This window comes from Lampetra fluviatilis, chromosome 39 (assembly GCF_964198595.1).
Source record: "Lampetra fluviatilis chromosome 39, kcLamFluv1.1, whole genome shotgun sequence".
Taxonomy (NCBI): domain Eukaryota; kingdom Metazoa; phylum Chordata; class Hyperoartia; order Petromyzontiformes; family Petromyzontidae; genus Lampetra; species Lampetra fluviatilis.
In genome coordinates, this window is record NC_136313.1 from 8,012,923 (window position 1) to 8,034,525 (window position 21,603).

Sequence of the window (21,603 nt, forward strand, 5' to 3'; positions counted from 1 at the left end):
TCTGTCGAGGTGACAGCGTCTGAATGAAACAGCACCATGCTTGGAGCATATATATAAGCTGGGTTGGAAGGGGGGAAAAGGGCGCCTTGACAAAATTATTTATTATTTTATTACTTCCCTTCTACGTGACTTTACCGAAAGAACCAAGAAGATGAATCCCTGCAGTCACGAAAGCTTTAAATCGAAACAGAACAATTCTGTTCATCAAATAATTCGGATTTTCCTCTTTTTAAAGCTTTCCAACGAAGGTTGAACGTGTGTATGCACGAGCTCAGTCAGTCCGTCCGTTTGCCTGCACGTTAGTGTGTAACAGTGGCCACGGTAACTCTCGTAACGATGATTTCAATATGGACCGAACTTCAGTGGCCGGTTGTGCTGTTGTCGAGGACTTGCCCTGTATATAAATGACCAAATTGACCAAAGGTGTTGCCTAAAAACGGAGAGATACAAACTGGCGCCAAGAGCACCTGGCTCGGCCACCATAGCCGCCTCCTCCGAGTGCCGTGATCTCGTCGCCACACGGGAGACGCTCCGCTTCCTGCGCGCCAACCGCGAGCGCTGCCCGCCGCTATCGCCAATTCATTATTTCCAAGGACGAAAAACGCGCATCCGCACGGCCAGGTTTTTATTCTCGTCCGCACCGTTTTCGCTCGGCCGCTCTCTCTTTCTGCCCTCAGGGCCTGCGACGAGGCCAGTCCAGGCGATCGGCGCGACCTCCCGTGCCCGACGAGACGTTTGGAGCCCTCCCGGGCCAGGTGGCGCTGCCCGAGAGCGAGTCGACGGGCAGGAGACCGCCCCCGCACAGGTACCCAGATCCGGCGTGTCCGGGGGCGTGCGCGGTGACCTCGCGACCTCGCGACCTCGCGCCCGTCGGCTCTGTTTCCATTGCGTCGGGTGTGTGCCGAGCCGGTCCATGCCGCCGACTTCGCGCCGTTAGCCCCGCGCCTGGCCCTGCTTGGCCCCCCGAGTCAGATGCCTTGTGCGTGAGGCCGGCGAATCAGAGTTTGGCTCCGGCTGGGCACAGCAAGGAGCCAGCGGTAAAGCCACGTGCGCAGTGGGGACTCCATGCTGGCTCGGGTCGGGCGTGCCACAGTGGAAAAGAGGTACAAGCGGTCCATCGCGGTAGGGATCCGGTGTCCGAATCCCCCTGCAGTCAGCGACGGACGGACGCGTGGCGTCGCGAAAAATGAAAGATCTTACGGAGCTGCCGCGGGGTGTCCCGCATGTGACGGAGCGATGCGGACGAGGGGAGGGTCACAAAGCTGGCTGGTTGCTGGATCCTGCGAGGGCGGACCCCGCAGGTCGGGTCTCGACTCGGCAACAGCCGCCGCATCTGGAAGACGGCTGAAAGCGGCGGCGAGGCGAGGTGACATGAACGGCACAAAGTAGTTCGTGTCGCAATATGGAGGACGTCAACAAGTTACAGCGGTCGGGAGGGCGGGCGGCCCCAGGGTGGAAGTGAGTAACGGGCGCTTTCAGCGGCGCTCCGCAGAGGTCGCAACGGGGTACCCGATACCCTGCCCAATACCCGGCTACCCGTACCCAGCTAGGTACGGGTACGGGTACCCATTTGCGACCCTGGTGCGGCCGGGTACGGGTACGGGTAGGCCGTGAGTCACTGGTGAGTAACCGTCTGTCACTCATTTCCCAACGTCTTGTCTCTTCTCACAATTCAAGTTCCTAGAATCAACCCACCCGCGCCTGCAACATGGCTTCATCCCAGAGGTCGCAATCGGGTACCCGATACCCGTACCCGGGTACGGGTAGGGTACGGGTACGGCCGGGTACGGGTACCCGTTTGCGACCCTGGTGCGGCCGGGTACGGGTAAGGAATCAAACCCCGTTTGCGACCTCTGGCGCTCTGCCACGTTCAACGGAGGCGGCCGCGTTCCATCCGTCTCCGCCGATGCCACAACGGGCGGCGGACTCTGGCGGCGTCAGACGCCCGCCCCTCGCTCCGCCTGCGGCGGCCTCCGGCTACGCAGCGGCCCCAGGGCCACCTCGGTGTCGCTGGCCCCGGGTTCGCCCGACGTACGAGAGGGCCTCCCCCGAGTAACACGACTCCCTTTTGTTCCGCGCGTTGAATGCCGAGGCTTGCGTCCAAGCAAGGAGAAGAAAGGGGAGGGGAGCTCAAGCACAACCCCCTGACCTTTGGCAAATCAAACGCGACCTTCAGAAGCAACGTGAGCCCACGCAGAGCGACGGGCGGGGTTGACCCCCCCCCCCACCCCGTCGCCCCACGGAATAAGACCTTCGTCAAAATAATCGTCGTCGTAATCATCGTAGTTATTTACTCATCCGGCAAAGTCTCACCGAGTCTGAGCGCCCCCCACCCTCCCCCGTCTCGTGAGATGGAGGAGGAGGAGGGTGAGGGGCTGTGGTGGTGCACGAGGCGCCACCAAGACAAGAATCGACGATCGCCGACGCCGCACCTCCGATTAGCACGGTTGGTTACGTACGGTGCGAAAGAAGTTCAACATGCATACTTCCTTACAACATTAAAATATATAAATATAAACACGAACAATGGGCTAACGTTTTAGGCACTAGCCCTGTATCAGTAACGATTCTGAATTTGGCCTCTTTTCAATGTCAACTTTTTTCAATTTCAAATATTTATTTCTGCGTTTGGTAAAATATTTGTTGTTGTAAACATTAAGACAAAAAATTTGCTCAATCGTGAACAACAGTGGTCGAGACTGAGGATGGAGTAGCAGCCAGAGAGCGGCACCTCCAGCACAGAGACGCAGCGATGAAATCGGCTCCTTTGGAATCGACATCGCAATCATCGCCCCCGACTGCGCACAACTGGGCAGGACCCTCCTGTGAAACAGTCGTGAGACTCCGGGGGTGAACAAGCGTCGTCCTCGTCATCATGATACAATACGAGAGATGGCGACGCTTTCGAAAAACCTTCATCCGGCAGTGGATAGGTCAGCGGTCGGCAACCAAAGTAACAAGAGGAGACATTTTTTTCGAATTCGCTACAAAACTCAAAACGTTTCGAGAGCCGCAACGCGAATAGACACACGCGGTATGTCACGAAGCAATCAGAGAGATTCGCATGCGGTGCCGGAGCCGCGGGTTGCCCACCCCCTGGGATAGATCATGACCGACGATGACGACGACGACGATCATCATGAAACTCAACCGCTTCACGCGTTCTTGCGCCTCGCCGATGCGAAAGGGGGGACGGCCGTTTGAGCTACCGCGACAGGTGACCCCACGTCGGCATGGCTACCACGCGGAGATCGCGTCGCGTCTGCGCTTCACGTGTCGGCAAAGACGATCGCGTCGCGACGGGCGAGTGCGTGGACGGAAGGCTGGGTGGGCGTGTGGGTAATCGAGTGCCTGAGCGAGCGGGCCGGTCGGCGAGTGAATGCGTGAGTGAGCGGGTGGGTGGGTGAGTCGGTACGTGGATGAGGGAACGAGTAGACAGATGAGTGAGTGAGTGTGTAGTGTGTGAAGAGGTAGGAGGTTGAGCGAGTGCTCAGGCAGTCAAACGAGCGAGTGGCTATGTGTTTGAGTAACTTCGTGAGTGAGTGAGTGAATGCATGGGTGCATGGGTGATTGAGTGTGCAGGCGAGTGAGTGGTTGCATGAGTGGGTGCATGGGTGATCAATTGACTGATTGAGGGCTTGCGTAGGCGAGTAAGTTAGTGGAACGCCAGCAAGTGGCCGAGTGAGAGCGAGAGCGGGCACGCACACGAGTAACTGTTCGTCCGGCACGAAATTCCCACCGCTGAAATCGCACCAGCGGCATCAGGAATCTCCTCACATCCCCCCCCCACCGCCAGCCATCGCCGCATGCGTGACCTCTCCCGAGCGTCACCTCTCCCGAGCGTGACCTTTGCCGAGCGTCACCTCTCCCGAGCGTGACCTCTGCCGAGCTTGACCTCTACCGAGCTTGACCTCTGCCGAGCGTCACCTCTACCGAGCGTGACCTCTGCCGAGCGTCACCTCTACCGAGCTTGACCTCTGCCGAGCGTGACCTCTGCCGAGCGTCACCTCTACCGAGCGTGACCTCTACCGAGCGTGACCTCTCCCGAGCGTCACCTCTGCCGAGCGTCACCTCTGCCGAGCGTCACCTCTACCGAGCTTGACCTCTGCCGAGCTTGACCTCTCCCGAGCGTCACCTCTGCCGAGCGTCACCTCTGCCGGGCGTCACCTCTGCCGGGCGTGACCTCTCCCGAGCGTGACCTCTGCCGAGCGTCACCTCTCCCGAGTGTGACCTCTCCCGAGCGTCACCTCTGCCGAGCGTGACCTCTCCCGAGCGTGACCTCTGCCGAGCGTGACCTCTCCCGAGCGTGACCTCTCCCGAGCTTGACCTTTGCCGAGCGTGACCTCTCCCGAGCGTGACCTCTCCCGGGCGTGACCCCTCCCGTGCGTCTCTCCCAGCAGCTTGGTGAACGGCCAGGAGTTGGAGGCGGAGCTGGCCGCCCTGCGGGGAGTGAACGCCGAGCTCAAGGCCTCGCTGGAGACCGCCGACGGTGTCACGGAGGCGAGCGTGAGGGAGACGGCCGCCTGCCGGCAGGAGTGCGAGGCCCTGCTGGCCAAGGTGAGCTGGCGCCTCCCAGCCGGTTTTGCGCACCCGCCACGACCCACAGAGCATGAGCGGATGTTGTTGCTTCATCTCCGCGGTGGACGTGATCTCGGGCTGCCACTCTGTCGTTGGTCTCGGCCACTGGTCATCATCATCATCATCATCCCTTTCAGTGCGGTGTCCTCCCCACGCACACTTGTTTTTTTACGACTACTACTGTACTACTGTTATTTTTATTAGCAGTCATTGCGGTCAATTCCGTAAGACGAAGGGGAAATCCATCGTGAGAATTGAGAGTGCCACAGAAAAATAGCGCGGGCCCGGAAGAAAAAAACAAGCTTTAAACAACGCGCAACAACGCACAACAACACACAACAACGCGCAACAACGCACAACAACGCACAACAACGCGCAACAACGCGCAACAAAGCGCAACAACGCGCAACAACGCGCAACAACGCGCAACAACGCACAACAACGGACAACGCACAACAACACACAACAACGCGCAACAACGCGCAACAACGCACAACAATGCACAACAACGCACAACAACGCACAACAACGCACAACAACGCGCAACAACGCACAACAACGCGCAACAACGCACAACAACCTGCAACAACGCGCAACAACGCGCAACAACGCGCAACAACGCGCAACAACGCGCAACAACGCGCAACAACGCGCAACAACGCACAACAACACGCAACAACAACACGCAACAACGCGCAACAACGCGCAACAACGCGCAACAACGCAAGAGGACGTCTCTAACCGGCGCACATTCTCCAATCGTCCGGTTCCTCGTCCCGGCTCTCAGACCAAATCCGTGCGTGCCGCTCTCCGTGCTTCTTGGCGCGCCTCTCAGCTTCCACTCCGATTTCTTTGTTACGTTTAACACTTAGGAATTCTTTGTCACGGTTGCCGCGTGCTTCTGATCCACACGCCAGAGCGGGTCACGTACGGCGTCTCAGAGACACCGCGGCAAAAACACGGTTTGTAATTTACGCGCGGTGACGAGCTTCTCAAAAAATACTCGGCACGTTCGTCAACAGCACAGCGTGTGGCCTGCAAAGGGAAAATTATATAACGGGCGACGTTTCAGGCAACGGCTCTTCTTCAGGGCACGAAGGACCACGAAGATGGGCCATCGGCTGAGACGTGATCGGTACGGTGTTTAACCGAAAAAAAAATGAGTTGACAATTTTAAAATGTTAATCTTTCTATTTTTTCAACTCCGTGCAACTGCTGATCTTTTTTTTTTTCAAAGGAGGCTTGCTTTTAATGCGCGGGGGCAATGTTAGAGCATGTTTGAATGTTTGAGGGTTTTTGAAGGTGAGTTTGGTCTAGCCACGGAATGGACTGGGTATCTAACAATTTATTGATTCAAGTTAAAATCAATTCCTACACGGATGGCACACGCACACACACACACGGAATTAACTGTAAGAATCAATTACTTTGCAATTCGTGCAAATTATATTTAAAGGTCACCTTTGGGTCAATGGAAAAGACAAGGTAGAATACAGAAGAAGACAGCACACAGGAGACAAACAGCACAAACGAGACCAAGACCACCGTCAGGTCTTCTTGAATCGACTTTGTGACCCCAAATCGTGACCCCAAATCGTGACAATTCTTCGAATGTCAATCGGGGCTCCATCCTTGGGTGCATATCGCCAGTGCACGGTGGCTCCCGTTGAGTGAACCCATTCACCGGGTCTTTACGGTGGACTTCGCGGCAGATGCCCGTGACCAAATCGGTGGGAATGCAACCGATCTCGGCAGATCTCGAAAGCTAAGCAGGGTGTTTTGAGCCTGGACATCGCTTTGATGGGCGACGATCATCGTAACAAATTATGTGGTGCTGCTGCTGCTGCGTTGGCAGTGGTGCACAAGCACAGACAACAACAACAACAAATACTCGACACATTCGTCAATAACACTGCGTGTGCGGCCTTACAATAAATAGGAGACGTTTTGGTAAATGGGCCTTCTTCATAGCAACGTAAATAGAGAGGCCAGAGTGGTGGAGTTGACAATAAGAGCTGCACTTTACACCATGGGGTCTCGTAACAATTACATTTGAATTGTTTTCTAATGACCAGCTATTAAATGGGCGTGTGAATATTTACCTAATAGTACAATTCCTTAACTGGTCAAACAGCTCACTGTAGCCTGCTGCTGAGCTGTGTGCCGGGCAGAGGACAGCGCAGTGAAATCAACCGTTGTACCGTACGCCCCAATCCACCAAACCCACGCTGGTGGCATTGCAACACGCACGTCGCGGGAAGGCCCTCATCCAGCAGCGGACTGACACGGCGGGTTGCCCGAGTCGCAGCCGACGGACACGCCGCTAGGGCCACGCCCCCCACGGCGGCGACTAATTCGTGCCAACCCCTGACCCCCCCTGACCCCCCCCCCTCCTCCCCTCGCTCGCCGCCCCACGTGACCGCCCGCTCGCCCACACGCTGGCCGGACTGCCGCTTTTGAACTTCAAAGGCGGGCGACATCCATCGAACGCGGGGAGCTTTGGACCGAAAGGGCTTTTGAGAAGGCCGCGGGCAGAGCGCGCCGGCGTTTGGCGGGACCGGCGCGGCCAGCGCGTCATCGGGGAGCGGTTTAATCACCGCGTAATCCTCGCGTTTGAAATCCCACGTCCCGGCGACCGTCGACTCAAAAGGTCACTCGCGGGGAGAGCGTCCGCGCACGAAGAGGCGCTAACGAGCGAGCCGCGCACGCCACCTACCTGGCGTCAGGACCCGCAGAATCTCCAGTGCCACCCGTGCGACAGTTCTAAAGAGTTCCTTCGTGCAAACGACCCCCTCCGCTCACATTCGGCCATGAACACTGAGAATCTTCACACGGCCCACGCGGGAAATCCACGTGGCAAGCAGCACAACGAACACGTGCCAGAGCTCAACGAAGTGTACGTGAGAAGGGCTCGCAATGGGAAAGTGTTGAGTTCAAATCCGGGTTGGTGGTTGTCTCAGTCCATCACACCCCCGGGGGTGGATAAAGTACGTACCACTTTGTGGGGAAGCCAACAGACGGTTGGGTTATCCTACGGAAAGACTCGTGGAAAAACCACCACTGCCTCATTGCTGCAAATAGGAGACGTCTCAATGTTCATTTGAGCAATACAACATTTAGAATAATTAACTACTTTCATTCACCACCACCACCACCACCACGGGAATCACAAGCATGAGAGCAATGACAAAGGGTCCTTACAGGGGCTTCCACGCGTTATTCCCGCATTATTAAAGGCCGCAACTTTGCAGGGTAGACCGTGTACAACCCTGCAGTGGCACGATCCATTGTGCTCCGAGCACACAAACCGTCGCGCCTCGCAAGGGAGGCCCTCATCCAGCAGTGGATAGAAAATGGCTGCAGTTGCTGATTTTTTTTTTATTGTAACCATGGTTGCTGAGAAGAGGCACAAAGGTCCACAATCCTCAGCGGCCAGCAACAAACAGCACTTATCAAAGCTGTAATCGTTAAAAAAAAAAGTGTAATGCATCTCTTGGAATGAGCGAGGTTATTAGAATAGCTTTGGAAAATGAGACCATGGGAGGGAATTCCAGAGTGGCGCAGTGCGAAGGAAGAAGCGGAAACATTGTGGTTGAGTGGGTGAGTGAGTGAGTGTGATGAGTGGGTGGGTGAGTGAGTGGGTGAGTGTGGTGAGTGAGTGGATGAGTGAGTGTTGTGAGTGAGTGGATGAGTGAGTGATGGATGAGTGAGTGAGCGTTGTGAGTGGATGAGTGAGTGAGTGAGTGTTGTGAGTGAGTAGATGAGTGAGTGTGGTGAGTGAATGAGTGAGTAGATGAGTGAATGTGGTGAGTGTGGTGAGTGAGTGAGTGAGTGGATGAGTGCGTGAGTGAGTGGATGAGTGAGTGAGTGAGTAGATGAGTGAGTGTGGTGAGTGAATGAGTGAGTAGTTGAGTGAATGTGGTGAGTGTGGTGAGTGAGTGAGTGGTGAGTGGATGAGTGAGTGGATGAGTGAGTGTGGTGAGTGAGTGAGTGGATGAGTGAGTGTGGTGAGTGTGGTGAGTGAGTGAGTGTGGTGAGTGAGTAAGTGAGTGGATGAGTGAGTGAGTGTTGTGAGTGAGTGTGGTGAGTGGATGAGTGAGTGTGGTGAGTGTGGTGAGTGAGTGAGTGTGGTGAGTAAGTGAGTGGATGAGTGAGTGAGTGTTGTGAGTGTGGTGAGTGAGTGAGTGAGTGGTGATTGAGTGGATGAGTGTGGTGAGTGAGTGGATAAATGAGTGGTGAGTGAGTGGATGAGTGTGGTGAGTGAGTGAATGAGTGGATTAGTGAGTGTGGTGAGTGGGTGGGTGAGTGAGTGTTGTTGTTGTGAGTGAGTGAATGAGTGTGGTGAGTGAGTGAATGAGTGGATTAGTGAGTGTGGTGAGTGGGTGGGTGAGTGAGTGTTGTTGTTGTGAGTGAGTGAATGAGTGTGGTGAGTGAGTGGATAAATGAGTGTGGTGAGTGGATGAGTGTGGTGAGTGAGTGAATGAGTGGATGAGTGAGTGTGGTGAGTGAGTGGATGAGTAAATGTGGTAAGTGGATGAGTGAGTGGATGAGTGAGTGTGTGTTGTTCTTGTGACCTGCGGTGTCGTGATTGAAAACAGTACAAAACAGTCAACTAAAAACTATTACAACTATTTTATTTACCAGGTAAAGCTCACCGACTTATATAGCTCTTTCTCAGAAGCAACTTGGCCACAAGTGATAGCTAAACGCAGCGCCTTGTCGCATGTGGGAATTTACAGCAGCCAAATGCTCTAAGCGCGTGACGTTGATTCTAAATGTGGAGGGAAAAACCGGAGGACCCGAAGAAAAATCCACGCGACCACGGAGAGAGAGAAACACCGCAGACTCCAAATACAGGCGGTCTCCAGTTTGCGGCGGTCGGGTTTACGACGATCCACATTCATGACGTTTATACAACACCACGGCGGATCGATTTACGGCGAAGAAACTTAATTTACGGCGAAAAAACTTAATTCATGGCGCACCCGCCGACATTACCCCGAACGCATTAGAACAGAGACGGTCTGATTTCCGATGCCACTCGGCGTGGAGCTTTTGTTCTTCTCAAGTGTTGTTGTGGATGTTTCCCTGTGAAACCCCGTTGGGTATGTCCGATAAAAGGACAGGGACATTGGCAAGGGGTGTTTCTATTGTTGCCACTGTCCGTGGGAAAGCGGGGTCCCATTTGTGACCGTCCGATTCACGACGGAGTTTCTAGGAACGCATCGCGTCGTTAAAGCGAGGACCGCCTGTGTACTGTACAGGGGTCGCGACCTCACCCGCGACCTCCTGCACACCGGGCGAGGGAGATAACACCTCGCCGCCGCGACATGGCGAGACGTAGACCAAGGTGATGATGACCCCGAGCGATTCAGCGCGCATTCCGTGTTCCTGTGACGGAGCTCAGGACATCCACGTGACAGATCCCCTTGCTGTGCGCATATTTAGCGGTTGCCACGGCAATGACGAGGCAAAAGATACCTTCTCCTCCGCAATATGACACAAAAAGGCGCCTGAATCGCTGCGATGGAGAAGGGCGGTTGCACGACACGTCCTCGCTTTGGGGCGGCCTTATTGACAAGGCCTGAGTTGTCGTTATTCCAGGGACGCAAGAGCCGACTTCGCGTTCTCTGCAAAAAGGGATGCTCGCCACAATTCACGCTCAGCTTTGCGAGCGAGCGAGCGAGCGAGCGAGTGGCCGCGTGCCACTGTCCGTAAGCGATGGCCGCGACCTATCGGTGGGATTAGCGTCGGGGGTCAGGTCGAGCGGCCGCGACCTATGGATTGGGTTGTCCTTTACGGGCGGGATTAGGCTTCAGATTAGTGGTAATGACTTTTTTCCACTTCCCGCAGGGCGCAATAAAGACACGCACGCGCGCACAGTTTACCGCCAAGCGCACAAAGGTCGCGGACGCGACAGTTGCGGTATTCGGTGAGGCGCGCGCCGTAGACGAGCGACTATTGCACGACCGCCTTTCTTTCGCCAAATTCCTTCTCCGCGGCGGTTTTCCGCAAGAGGGCCCCCATTGTGGCTGCCGCACTCCGCCGAGATAGCGTGCGTGCGCACAACCATCGCCTTTTACACATCCCCGCGAAATAAATCAACCGAGGGGGGCAAAGCCGGGGATAGATAAATAGCGGGGGGCCCGCGACGGGTCGGTACTTCGCCGCCACTCCCAAACCTCCTCGCTCGTGTCCTCGTTCACGGCCGCCCGCCGTTTCGAGTGGCCCCTGGGGGAGGGGTCAGGTTCACTGCTCCCCCCGCCCCCCCCCCATGTTCGGGGTGGGGGGGCAGGGGGGGCAGGGGGGACACCTGGGCACGTGGTCCCCAATTCCTGTGCACAATTTGTGCAACGGGCGTATTGGCAAAGCGCCGTGAGATGCCGTCGTGTGAAGGGCGATGCTGTCATTGTCATCATTGTCGTCGTCATCGTCATCGTCGTCGTCATCATCGTCGTCATCATCGTCGTCGTTGTCATCATCGTCGTCGTCATCATCGTCGTCGTCGTCATCATCGTCATCATCGTCGTCGTTGCCATCATCGTCGTCGTCGTCATCGTTGTCGTCATCATCGTCGTCGTCGTCATTGTCGTCGTCGTGCTTGTCATGAGCGTGGCAGCCTGCGGGACGATTCCTGTCCCCTCCAGGCCACACGGTGGAGCCCAGCGCAGCCCTCGTCCCCCCTGCACAGCCCCGAGGCAGTGCTGGGGAGTTTATTCCACATTCTCGCGGCAAGAAGAGCAAAGCTATCGATATGGCAAATCCACTATCTACTTGCTCGCAGTGTATTACTAATTTTAATCGAACCCCCCCTTCTGAGAATGATGATGGGCAGATTTGATCTCCCGCCCGAGATTTGAACTCGTGACCTTGTGATTGCGAGTGGCGGAGCGCTCTCTAACGGCAGCGGTGCACGGCTCGCGGTTTGCGAAGTGAAGGGGCGTCGTGTTCGCGTGATGTTAACTCCCTCGCCTGGTATGCAGGAGGTCGTTGGGTTCGATCCGATCCTGATGCCCGCTGTACATTTGGAGTTTGCGTGTCTCTCTCCGTGGTCGCTTGGATTTTTACCCAGGTCCCTCCGGTTTCTCTCTAGAATGAACATCACACGTTTGAGAGAATTTGGCTGCCGTACATTTCCACGTGATGACAAGCCACTGCATCGAGCTGTCATTTGTGGCCAAGTGACTTCTGAAAAAGAGCTCAGTGGGCCTTACCTGGTAACTTAGAACAATGCAGTCAGAGAGAAGAAGCTCGACCCTTGGCAGGGGTCACTAACATGCTCGAGACGGGTCGGGAGGCGTCGTATGGTAAAACAAACAGAGACAAAGATCCCCCTTATAGCATTAACAGACTGTTGGGGCAAGCGATGTTAGTGAGTAGCACCTACGAAGGCTGGAACGGCACACGAGGGGAGGTGGCCAACCACGCCCGGTCGCCTTCGTCTCCCGAGTGGCAATGTTTACACATCACACCAGATACTCATTTGAGGCTAAGTCGACCTAAGGGAGGCCCAGGAATGGTTTAGATAATTGTCACTGGTGAGCGGGAATTGAATCCGGGTCGCCGGGTTCTTAGCGCAGCGCACTAACCCACCCACTCACTCATCCACCGCACTGCAGGTCACAACAACACACTCGTGTGCTCACCCACTCACTCACCCACTCACCCACCCACTCACCCACCCACCCACTCACTCACTCACTCACCCACCCACCCACTCACTCACTCACCCACCCACTCACTGACTCACCCACCCACTCACTCACCCACCCACTCACTCACTCACTCACCCACCCACTGACTCACCCACCCACTCACCCACCCACTCACTCACCCACCCACCCACTCACTGACTCACCCACCCACTCACTCACCCACTCACTGACTCACTCACCCACCCACTCACTCAATCACCCACCCACTCACTCAATCGCTCACCCACCCACCCACTCGCTCACCCACTCACTTTATATATTTTCCCAAAGTTGTAACCGCAACCTTGCTCAAGTCAAGATCCGTGTTACATTCTTAGATATATTATAGTGCTGTTTGTTGCTGGCCACGTGGGGTATTGTGTTTTTTCGGCCTGCATTCAGATACCGCGATAACAAACAAAAAATCCCGTGTACCCCCCGCTACGGCTACTACTCGCCACGTTCCTATGCCAGTCTACCAGCATCCTGGTAAATATTTCACACACCCCGCACACCAGATCCAGTATGCCTCCCGCCACGGCTGCGGCGACTATAGTCGCTGCGCGCCACCTACTCCAGATCTAGCGGCAGAGCCGGCAAAGACGTTCGGCAGGAAACGAGGCCCCGAGGGAACCTGAACGACGGTGAGTGAGTGAGTGGGTGAGTGGGTGAGTGAGTGGGCGAGTGGGTGAGTGAGTGAGTGGGCGAGTGGGTGAGTGGGTGGGTGAATGGGTTAGTGGGTGAGTGAGCGGTGGCGTTGGCGCCCGCGCAGGTGAACGAGCTGGAGCGGCGGCGCGCGGAGGCCGACCGCCTGCTGGCGAGCAACGCGCAGCTGAGCCGGCACGCGCAGGAGCTGGAGTTCCAGATCAGCGAGAAGGAGCAGGTAGGCGGCTCCGGCCACTCGACGCCTTCGGCCACTGGCGCCACGCTCAGGAGCGCAGGCGGCCGTCTCGCGAAGGCGCTGCTGCGCTTTCCCAGACGGGTAGTCGGCCCGGCATGGGCGACGACGTGGCACAGCGGCAGCGCGTCCCCCGCTTACCTGGTAAATGTTTTTTTTTATAGTTTGTTGGGGAGGTTCGCGGTTCGAATCCGGCAGGCGGCACCGGTTAATGCTGCGGGTGCACCGACTGTAAAATACGCGTCGCCTGCGGACGTTAAAAAAAAAAACGTGACGTTATTTGAAGGGTAGGCCATTGCGTGCGAGCACATCACGAGCCAAATTTGCGAAATGGGAAAAATTACACCCGTAAATTAAAACTCGTCGTGATCGCTGCCTCCTACTGCGAAAACCGAGCGGGAGCAGGATCCTGATGAAGAAAAGGCCTTAAGTCTCTGCGAGACCTTGCCGGGTAAACAAGTCGCAATAACAATAATAATTCACACGAAAGCCGTCGGCTCATTTGTTATCCGCGTCATTCTCGTAGCGCAAGGCTGTGTCACGAAGGCGCTTCGCTTGACAGACGGCCACGGCTTGCGGTAGCTTCACAGTTTAGGGGGTGATGTTGCTGCGTGGCTTTACCCAATGTAAGTCAATCTGCGAGTCCTTTTACCAAGGACTATTGGGGGAGGGGGTGGCGGGTGAAGAGATATGCGGGTTGGTGTAGTGGCCCACCCGACGCGTGGAACGCCGCACCGCCCCCCACGCTCGGGGGACCCGGCCACCCCACCCAATCCGCACCACCACCACCACAATGCAGCGTGCGTGCGACGCGTGGCCCTCTTGCAGGAGCGAGCGCTGCTCACGCAGAGACACGAGGAGGTGAAGGAGATGAAGGAGGAGGCTGAGAGGAATCTGCAGAAGATCAAGGTGAGAAGGTCCTCCTCCCTCCTCCTCCTCCTCCTCCCCCCCTCCTCCTCCCCCTCCCTTCTCGTCCTCCACCTCCCCTGCCTGGACGAGGCTGCCTCACCTGTAGCGGACGACTAGGAGGGAACCCCCCCCCCCCTCGGGTACGGCAGCTTCCCCCACGCGGGGCAGGCTGGGGGGCAGCCTCGGAGTGTCTGCGGGCGGCAGCTTCGCTCGGCGATGGACGATCCGTCTGCAATAGTTGGAGGGGATTTGACCAAATCGCACAGAAAATGTGAACAATTAAGGGGTGGCCGTCGCAGCTGGAGCCGAACGCACGATGCACGTGAGCAGACGCTGTGGCGAACAGCAGAAGCGACGTCGCAGGAAACGGACAATTCTCCTCCTTCACATAACTGTCCTTCCACACGACAACAACAACAACAACAAATTAAAGTGTTTTTCACACATCCCATCGGCCACGCGACCTTCTTCTTGGAGTGCATCATTTCATCGGCTTTGGTTCAATGCGAGCGAAACTCTGAGACACTGAAATGTCGAAGCCGGCACAGACTGCTGCTTGTGCTGAACCAATGCTGCTGACAGGAATCACTCCCAGAAGGCCGCGTGGTCAATGGGGTGTGTGAAACACACTTTACATTTGTAGGGGTGGAATGACATATAGTCAAAGAGGCTTACTGGTGGCAAGATGTTAACTACCTCGCCTGGTATACAGGAGGTCGTGGGTTCGACGCCTACCCTGTATATTTGCATGTTCTCCCCATAATTGCGTGGATTTATCTCCGGCGTCCTCTGGTTTTTCCCTCCACATTTAGAAAGTAGCCCACGACGCAGTTCACAAGAGAGCGCAACCCGCTATGCGCCCGTGTTCATAACTGCAAGGGCATCGTGGTGGCCTGGAGACTCGAGTCAGAGCGCTGAAGATGGCAACGGCTGAGTTCTTGGGTTTTTGAATGTGAGCAGTGACCCCTGATAAAGCCGGGTTCTCAAGTGGTTGTGTGTTGATGGTCTCAGCCCAGTCACCAATGACTGCACGTGAAAAACAACAAAAACTTTCCCGATCATATTCGCTTTTGGTTTTGTAACACACTGTGGCCGCGTTCCAGCTCTGAGAATTAAAAATGATCGAATTGTCCATTATTCTTAGCGGCAAACCGGCCGTGAAAGCGCTGGGCCCTGTCATTATTCAACTCAGGTCACAGCGTGCTGGCTGAGCTGCCGTAGATTCTCCCTCCGAGAGTTCGACATCCCAGGGCCAACATCTCCCTGAGGCCAGGCACGTGGGTCGACCATTAGCGCGTGGATAGAGGCCACGACAAGGGAACTCGAAGCAGTTCTGTGATGTCACCTTCCGTGAGTTTTTGTCTATCGCAGAGGCGATGCACAAGTAGACACTTTGTCCCAGGAGCGACGCCGATGGTACAATCGGTGGAGCAAGGGGAAGAAGGCTAAAATAACTCAATAAAAAGTACCCCTACATGCAAAAAAAAGATCACGCAGCATGCAAAAAATGCATCGATTGAAATTGATTATTATGCCAATGAAGCTCGCAACAAATCATTCATCAATCCATGTTTGAGAATGTAAACAAAGTACCTGCCAGTGCACCATTAAGCTGACAGAACGCACAAGACGGAGCACAAAAAAGACGCAACATGTAAAACAAACAATAACAGTACTCTTAGGTTTTTCGGTAAAGTCACGTATGTAAAAAATAAAAAATAATAGATTTTTTTCAAATATATTACTTATTATTTATTTTCTACCTACGTGATTTTACCGAAAACCCTAAGAGTATGAATCCTTGCAGTCGCGAAAGCTTCAAATCTAGAAACAAAAACAAAGCAGCACGCAAGAGACATCAAAACAACGACGATTCACCCTTGACTCGTGAAAATCAATCGTGAATCGCTGGTGGGGATTATTACATCTCCAATCCCTACGTCTCGAATCCTTACGACCACGTGGGTTTTTCGATTTAAAGCTTTCGTGACTGCAGGGATTCATCTTCTTGGTTCTTTCGGTAAAGTCACGTAGAAGGGAAGTAATAAAATAATAAAAATAAAACATAATAAAATAATTCTCACGACGTTTCGGCCACAACGCAAGCAGCCGTCCTCAGGTGAAGACCAGGTCTGTCGGGGAGACATAGTCTGAATGAAACACCAACAGACCTGGTCTTCACCTGAGGTCGGCTGAGGACGGCTGCTTGCGTTGTGGCCGAAACGTCGTGAGAATTATTTTATTATGTTTTATTTTTATTATTTTATTACTTCCCTTCTACGTGACTTTACCGAAAGAACCAAGAAGATGACCACGTGGGTCTTTGCGGTTGCGCTAAGCAGTCTGTTCTCTAACGCGGTGTTCTTCAGGGACGCAACTACCGCGTTATAGAACAACCGGCTGCGTTTATCTTTGCGGTAAGTTTCCAGGTGGCACCACACGTGGTTCGGCGTCACGCCCGACGTTTTGCTCCACGTACCGGGAGCATCTTCGGGAGTTGAATTCAATGCTGCTATCTCAATTCAGTGGTTCAAACTGTACTTCCTGAAAAAGGCCCCCAGCAAGTGCAGCGAATCGTCGGGCATCGCGACTGATTTGATCGTCAGCTCGGTTCGTGTTTGTGGGTTAACTTGGAATTTTCTCCAGGCGATCAATTCAATTCCCTCGCGACATTCGATCGAAGGGACGTGCGAACGAACCCGCGCCACCGCCACCGCCTATGAGGGTCCGGCGTGGCGATCAAATACGCAGGCGGTGCAACTGCACCGGGGCGCCGGCCCCAGACGGCGGCTTACGAGGGAAACGGGAGCCGGGCCTTATTTACTTCTCGAGCTCGGGACGATTGGTCGATGAGGTCGATGAATCGACAAAAAATTGGTGACGAGCGGGAGCAGGGGAGAGATCGATTTTCACAACCGCCGCAGAATGCCCGAGTTAGTCAAACGCAGTAATCGGCAGCCGTAATCCATGACTTCAATTCTAATCAGATAGCAGGGCCACAGCTATCGAGTGTGCAGGCGGTGCAGCTGCACCGGAGCCCACGGGCCAGAAGGAGGTCCCACACGCTGGGCTACAAAGAGAGGGAGCGGGGAATTGGACAGGGGGGCCCTGTTTAATTCCGTGTAACCAGGACCGCCCGTGCCACCTGTGCCACCCGCGCCACCAACCGCTTTCTGCCACCGGCGTGCTCGCTTTGCTCAGGAGACGGAGCAGAAGAACGCGGAGCTGCAGAAGCGAGCGAGCGCGCTGAAGGAGGAGCTCTCGGAGAGGCAGAGGAAGAAGGAGGCGGCCGGACGGGAGATTGACGGCTGGCTCCGCACGCTGGACGGGAACATCGCCGAGCTGGTCGAATTCCGTGACTGCCTCGCCAAAATTGGCCAGCTGTGATTCCTTATTTTGTCTCATTTCTTATTGTTTTGTGGTTGCACGCGTCCGAGATGGGGGAGCGGAGGGGGGGGTGGGGTGATCGCCAGGGAGGAGACGGAGCGATGAAATTGGCTCGCGTGCGTGCGCTGGGTGGATTGCGTCACCGCGGCAGCTTGGAGATGCCTTCAGTCGAGCGGTGGATTGACCACGGTTGAAGACGGTGTTGATAATGAATGATTGTAATTTACAGCTGTTTGTCAATCGACTGCCGGGTGAAGGCCTCGTTCTGGTCATGGGGGTTGTTTGACCATACTTCACCACGCTGGTCAGTGGGGTTTGGTGAAGAGGGGGGAGGGTTTCGCTCGCCGCCATTGATGTATTGATGCTAGCCGTGCCCGGGAATCGAACTCAGGTCGCCGAGGTTAATGGCGCAGTGCAATACCCACTGCGCCACAAATTCTTACATATATTAACAAACGAAAAAAAACCTCACGCACAAGCAAGCCTCACACGCACGCAAAAACCTCAACACACGCACGCAAAAACCTCAACACACGCACGCAAAAAACTGACACGCACACAAACCACACACGCACAAACCTCAGAAACACACGCACACACGAACCTCACACACACGTTTGAAAGATGTAAGCTGCGACGCAAGTACAATTTTGATATTCGTGGCGGTCGTGATATTTTACAAAAATTACGTTACAAATTGAAGAAATTATCGAAAGGGAAATAAACTGTCTGCCAACCTTCTCGAAGTCTGTTGGGGCGTGCGGCGAAGCTCGGGGTGGGGGGGGACGTCGTGGGCACGGACGAAGCGGCCCAAACAGCCCTAAAGGGATTCAACAAACGCGCCTCGTCAGTACACGTGGGCCAGTTCGTGCGTGCGGCGCTCCCAGGCTCGCCGTACGTCCGTGCAGTCGCCTCCCGCCTCGGCTCAATCCACGACACGCGGATCCAACGCCTCCACCAAAATCAGCCGCTGGAATGAAGAACAAACGAAGAACAATTCGCAATGTGACCGCGGCTACCAGAGCCAGACCAATGGGTCACGCGACATCACACTGCCCGCTTCAAGCGCCAATACACAGACCACGGATCGCGTGATCCTACGCGACCCCCTGCACCACCAACTAAGGTGCAATTATCACCGACATTCGCCAAGCCTCCAGGGAGAACTCCTGAACGGCTTAATCGCCACAATATCCACACCGATAACGTTGCTGAAAGTTCATCTTGCCATACGAAAGAGGAAGAACAGCAAGAAGAAGCCGCTGGGAGTCTACGAGCCAACCGCTCGCTAGGAAAAGGCAACCGATCTGCACGTGCCGAGGTGGCACGACTTTGTCGTTACAACCCAGAAACACACCGGAGAGCCGTGTTGCACAACAGCAACACACCCGCTCGGCGTCTACACCCGAACTGCGCTGTCAATGTAGCCACGGGAAGCTTGCACCGATCCTCAAGGCCCTAGCCATGGAGTCAACATTGGGGGGGACCTTAATCTTCAAGGGGGTCTGGGGGTGTCCCCCACCAGAAAAAAAATCTAAATTTGAAAACTCATTTCCTGCCTAAAATATTTAACAAATTCACTAACACACAGGATGAACTTTTTATTTATTTTTAACAATAATGTCTAATAGTGTATTGTATTACATTGCTCTGTTTTTTTCTTTTTTTACCTTTTATTGTTTCATTGTATGTAATGGCAGAGATTAGGGATTTATAAAGTATAACCATAACCACATAAACAGACATCTATTTTATAGCAATATATTTTTGGGGGGGGGGGGGGGGACATTTTCAGCATATCCCCAGAAAATGGGAAATTGTTTGACGAACTTTAACTTCTGAATGCAGAACTGCTCACCACACGAGTTCCTAATTCCCCCTGCACTTGACTTCCAAACTGCTGAAATTATTTACGAGCCGTGTGGTATACCTCTCAATTAGCAATGCACAACTATTTAAAAATGTTAAGACTTAGTCGGGCAACCAGCGCAATAGCTCACGAGCTCTTGAGCCACATATTTTGATCACCCACCCACTATCCCATTATCCAAACACTTCACCATCCAACCACTTCACCATCCAACCATTCATCCACCCCCACTTTCCAGCCATCCCACCACATAGCTGTCAACCCCTTGTCAGTGCCCTGCCTTATTACAGACAAATTCAGACCTTATTGGTCACCCCGTGCCCTAATAAATCTCAACGTTCATCCTATAAAGTCCCAACACAAGGGAGAAACACAAACAAATAGACAAAAACATGTTTTTCATAATAAAAAAAATATTTTGCCCACATTGAAACGGCTATACGTCGTATGGATTTGAAAACTAAATTTCCCTGTACAAGAATACGGGGTAAACCGTGTTGGTTGACACGGTATAGCAGTGTAGTGTATAGTAGTGTAGTGTATAGTGTAGTGTACAAGAATACGGGGTAAACCGTGTTGGTTGACACGGTATAGCAGTGTAGTGTATAGTAGTGTAGTGTATAGTGTAGTGTACAAGAATACAGGGTAAACCGTGTGGGTTGACACGGTATAGCAGTGTAGTGTATAGTAGTGTAGTGTATAGTGTAGTGTACAAGAATACGGGGTAAACCGTATGGGTTGACACGGTATAGCAATGTAGTGTATAGTAGTGTAGTGTATAGTGTAGTGTACAAGAATACGTGGTAAACCGTATGGGTTGACACGGTATAGCAGTGTAGTGTATAGTAGTGTAGTGTATAGTGTAGTGTACAAGAATACGTGTAGAACCATATGAGTTGACACGGTATGCCACCCATCCAACCATCGCACGATCTCACCACCCCCACCAATTCCATCATCCCAAACCAGTCTTCCTCCCATGATCATGATTCTGATTCCCAGAGGCATTCGCTGAACGTTCGATGCCTCGGCGTCCACAAGAGGGAGACGTAACGACGGGAAGACCCCGCCGTACCCACCCTATGAGCTCACCCAACCGCGAACAAACAGCGTTGCCGTACATATGCCATTGTTTCCTATCCAATACACGCGTGGAACATATCAATTACACACACACACACGAGCAGTGCAACGGTTGAATGGGATTTCTCACCCGCACGAAACATTTTTAGGAGCAAGCTAGCACTTGTGTAAAACACTGCCACGGTTATTCTATTCGCGATAATTGCTCGACCGAGTGAGCAGACGTTGCGTGGGAAGGTCGCTCTTTAAAATGTCACGTCACGGCGGGTACAATCGTGCAGAATATTTGACATTCCATTTTCAGAGAGAGAGGGAATCGTGGCATTTTGTTATCTGCCATTGGCAAACCGCACGTGCATCACGTGGCTCATCACGTGCCGATTGGGCCCTGCAAGCGAAGAAGTCTCCGGTTGCAGCCACACCCATCGAGTGCAACAGGCACCGTCGTCTCAATTAACCGTGACAACCACCACCACCACCAACAACAACAGCAAGAAGACAAAGATCACCCCGTGTAGACTTTAACACACTGTTGTAGCACCTATGAAGGCCGGCACGGCACGCCCGGCCGCCTTTGTCTCCCCCAGTGGCGTTGTTGACACATCGCACCAGGTATTAGTTTTTGAGGCTGAGTAGACCTAGGGTGGAGGCCCAGGTCCCGTTCAGATAATCGTCACTGGTGTTGGCCGTGAGCGAGAATCGAACTCGGGTCGCGGCGGTTCGTAAGGCAGCACTACGCTAACCGCTGCACCACCGCTCCCCCAACCGACACCACCACCATCGTCACCATGTTACATTACTACGACTACCAGTCTCAGCATTGCCTCTACCACCACCACCAGTATCACTACAGCCACCACCACCAACATCACCACAGCCACCACCACCAACATCACCACAGCCACCACCAGTATCACCACAGCCACCAACACCACCAACATCACCACAGCCACCACCGTCACCAGCATCACCACCACAGGCACCACCACAAATGTCACCACAGCCACCACCACGAGCAGTTTCACCAAAGTCACCACCACCAATGTCACCACAGCCACCACCACGAGCAGTTTCACCAAAGTCACCACCACCAGTGTCACCACAGCCACGACCATGGCTAGTACCACCACCACCACAGCCACTATCACCAAGACCACCGTCGCCTCTACCACCACCACCACCGC

The 21,603-nt window shown here is 54.2% G+C and overlaps 2 protein-coding genes across 3 annotated transcripts in view; one reads left to right on the plus strand and one right to left on the minus strand.

Annotated features, from left to right (window-relative positions):
• The window catches only part of LOC144945950 (homer protein homolog 1-like), a 31,155-nt gene extending 12,948 nt beyond the window's left edge, over positions 1–18,207 (plus strand). The window contains exons 5-9 of one of the 2 annotated variants that reach the window (XM_078874619.1): positions 678–805; positions 4,398–4,557; positions 13,045–13,155; positions 13,999–14,079; positions 17,281–18,207. In XM_078874619.1, coding sequence (XP_078730745.1) covers positions 678–805; positions 4,398–4,557; positions 13,045–13,155; positions 13,999–14,079; positions 17,281–17,466 — 666 coding nt within the window. In that variant the 3' untranslated portion in view covers positions 17,467–18,207. The remainder of the gene's footprint in view (positions 1–677; positions 806–4,397; positions 4,558–13,044; positions 13,156–13,998; positions 14,080–17,280) is intronic. The other variant, XM_078874620.1, reaches the window with a different exon arrangement.
• Positions 4,795–9,960, minus strand: LOC144945891 (uncharacterized). The gene is made up of 3 exons (XM_078874511.1): positions 9,858–9,960; positions 9,126–9,190; positions 4,795–8,835 (listed from the first exon to the last, which is right to left on the minus strand). The coding sequence occupies exons 1-3, from the start codon at positions 9,958–9,960 to the stop codon at positions 7,957–7,959; spliced, it is 1,047 nt and encodes a 348-aa protein (XP_078730637.1). The 3' UTR covers positions 4,795–7,956.
• Positions 18,208–21,603: the final 3,396 nt, after the last annotated feature.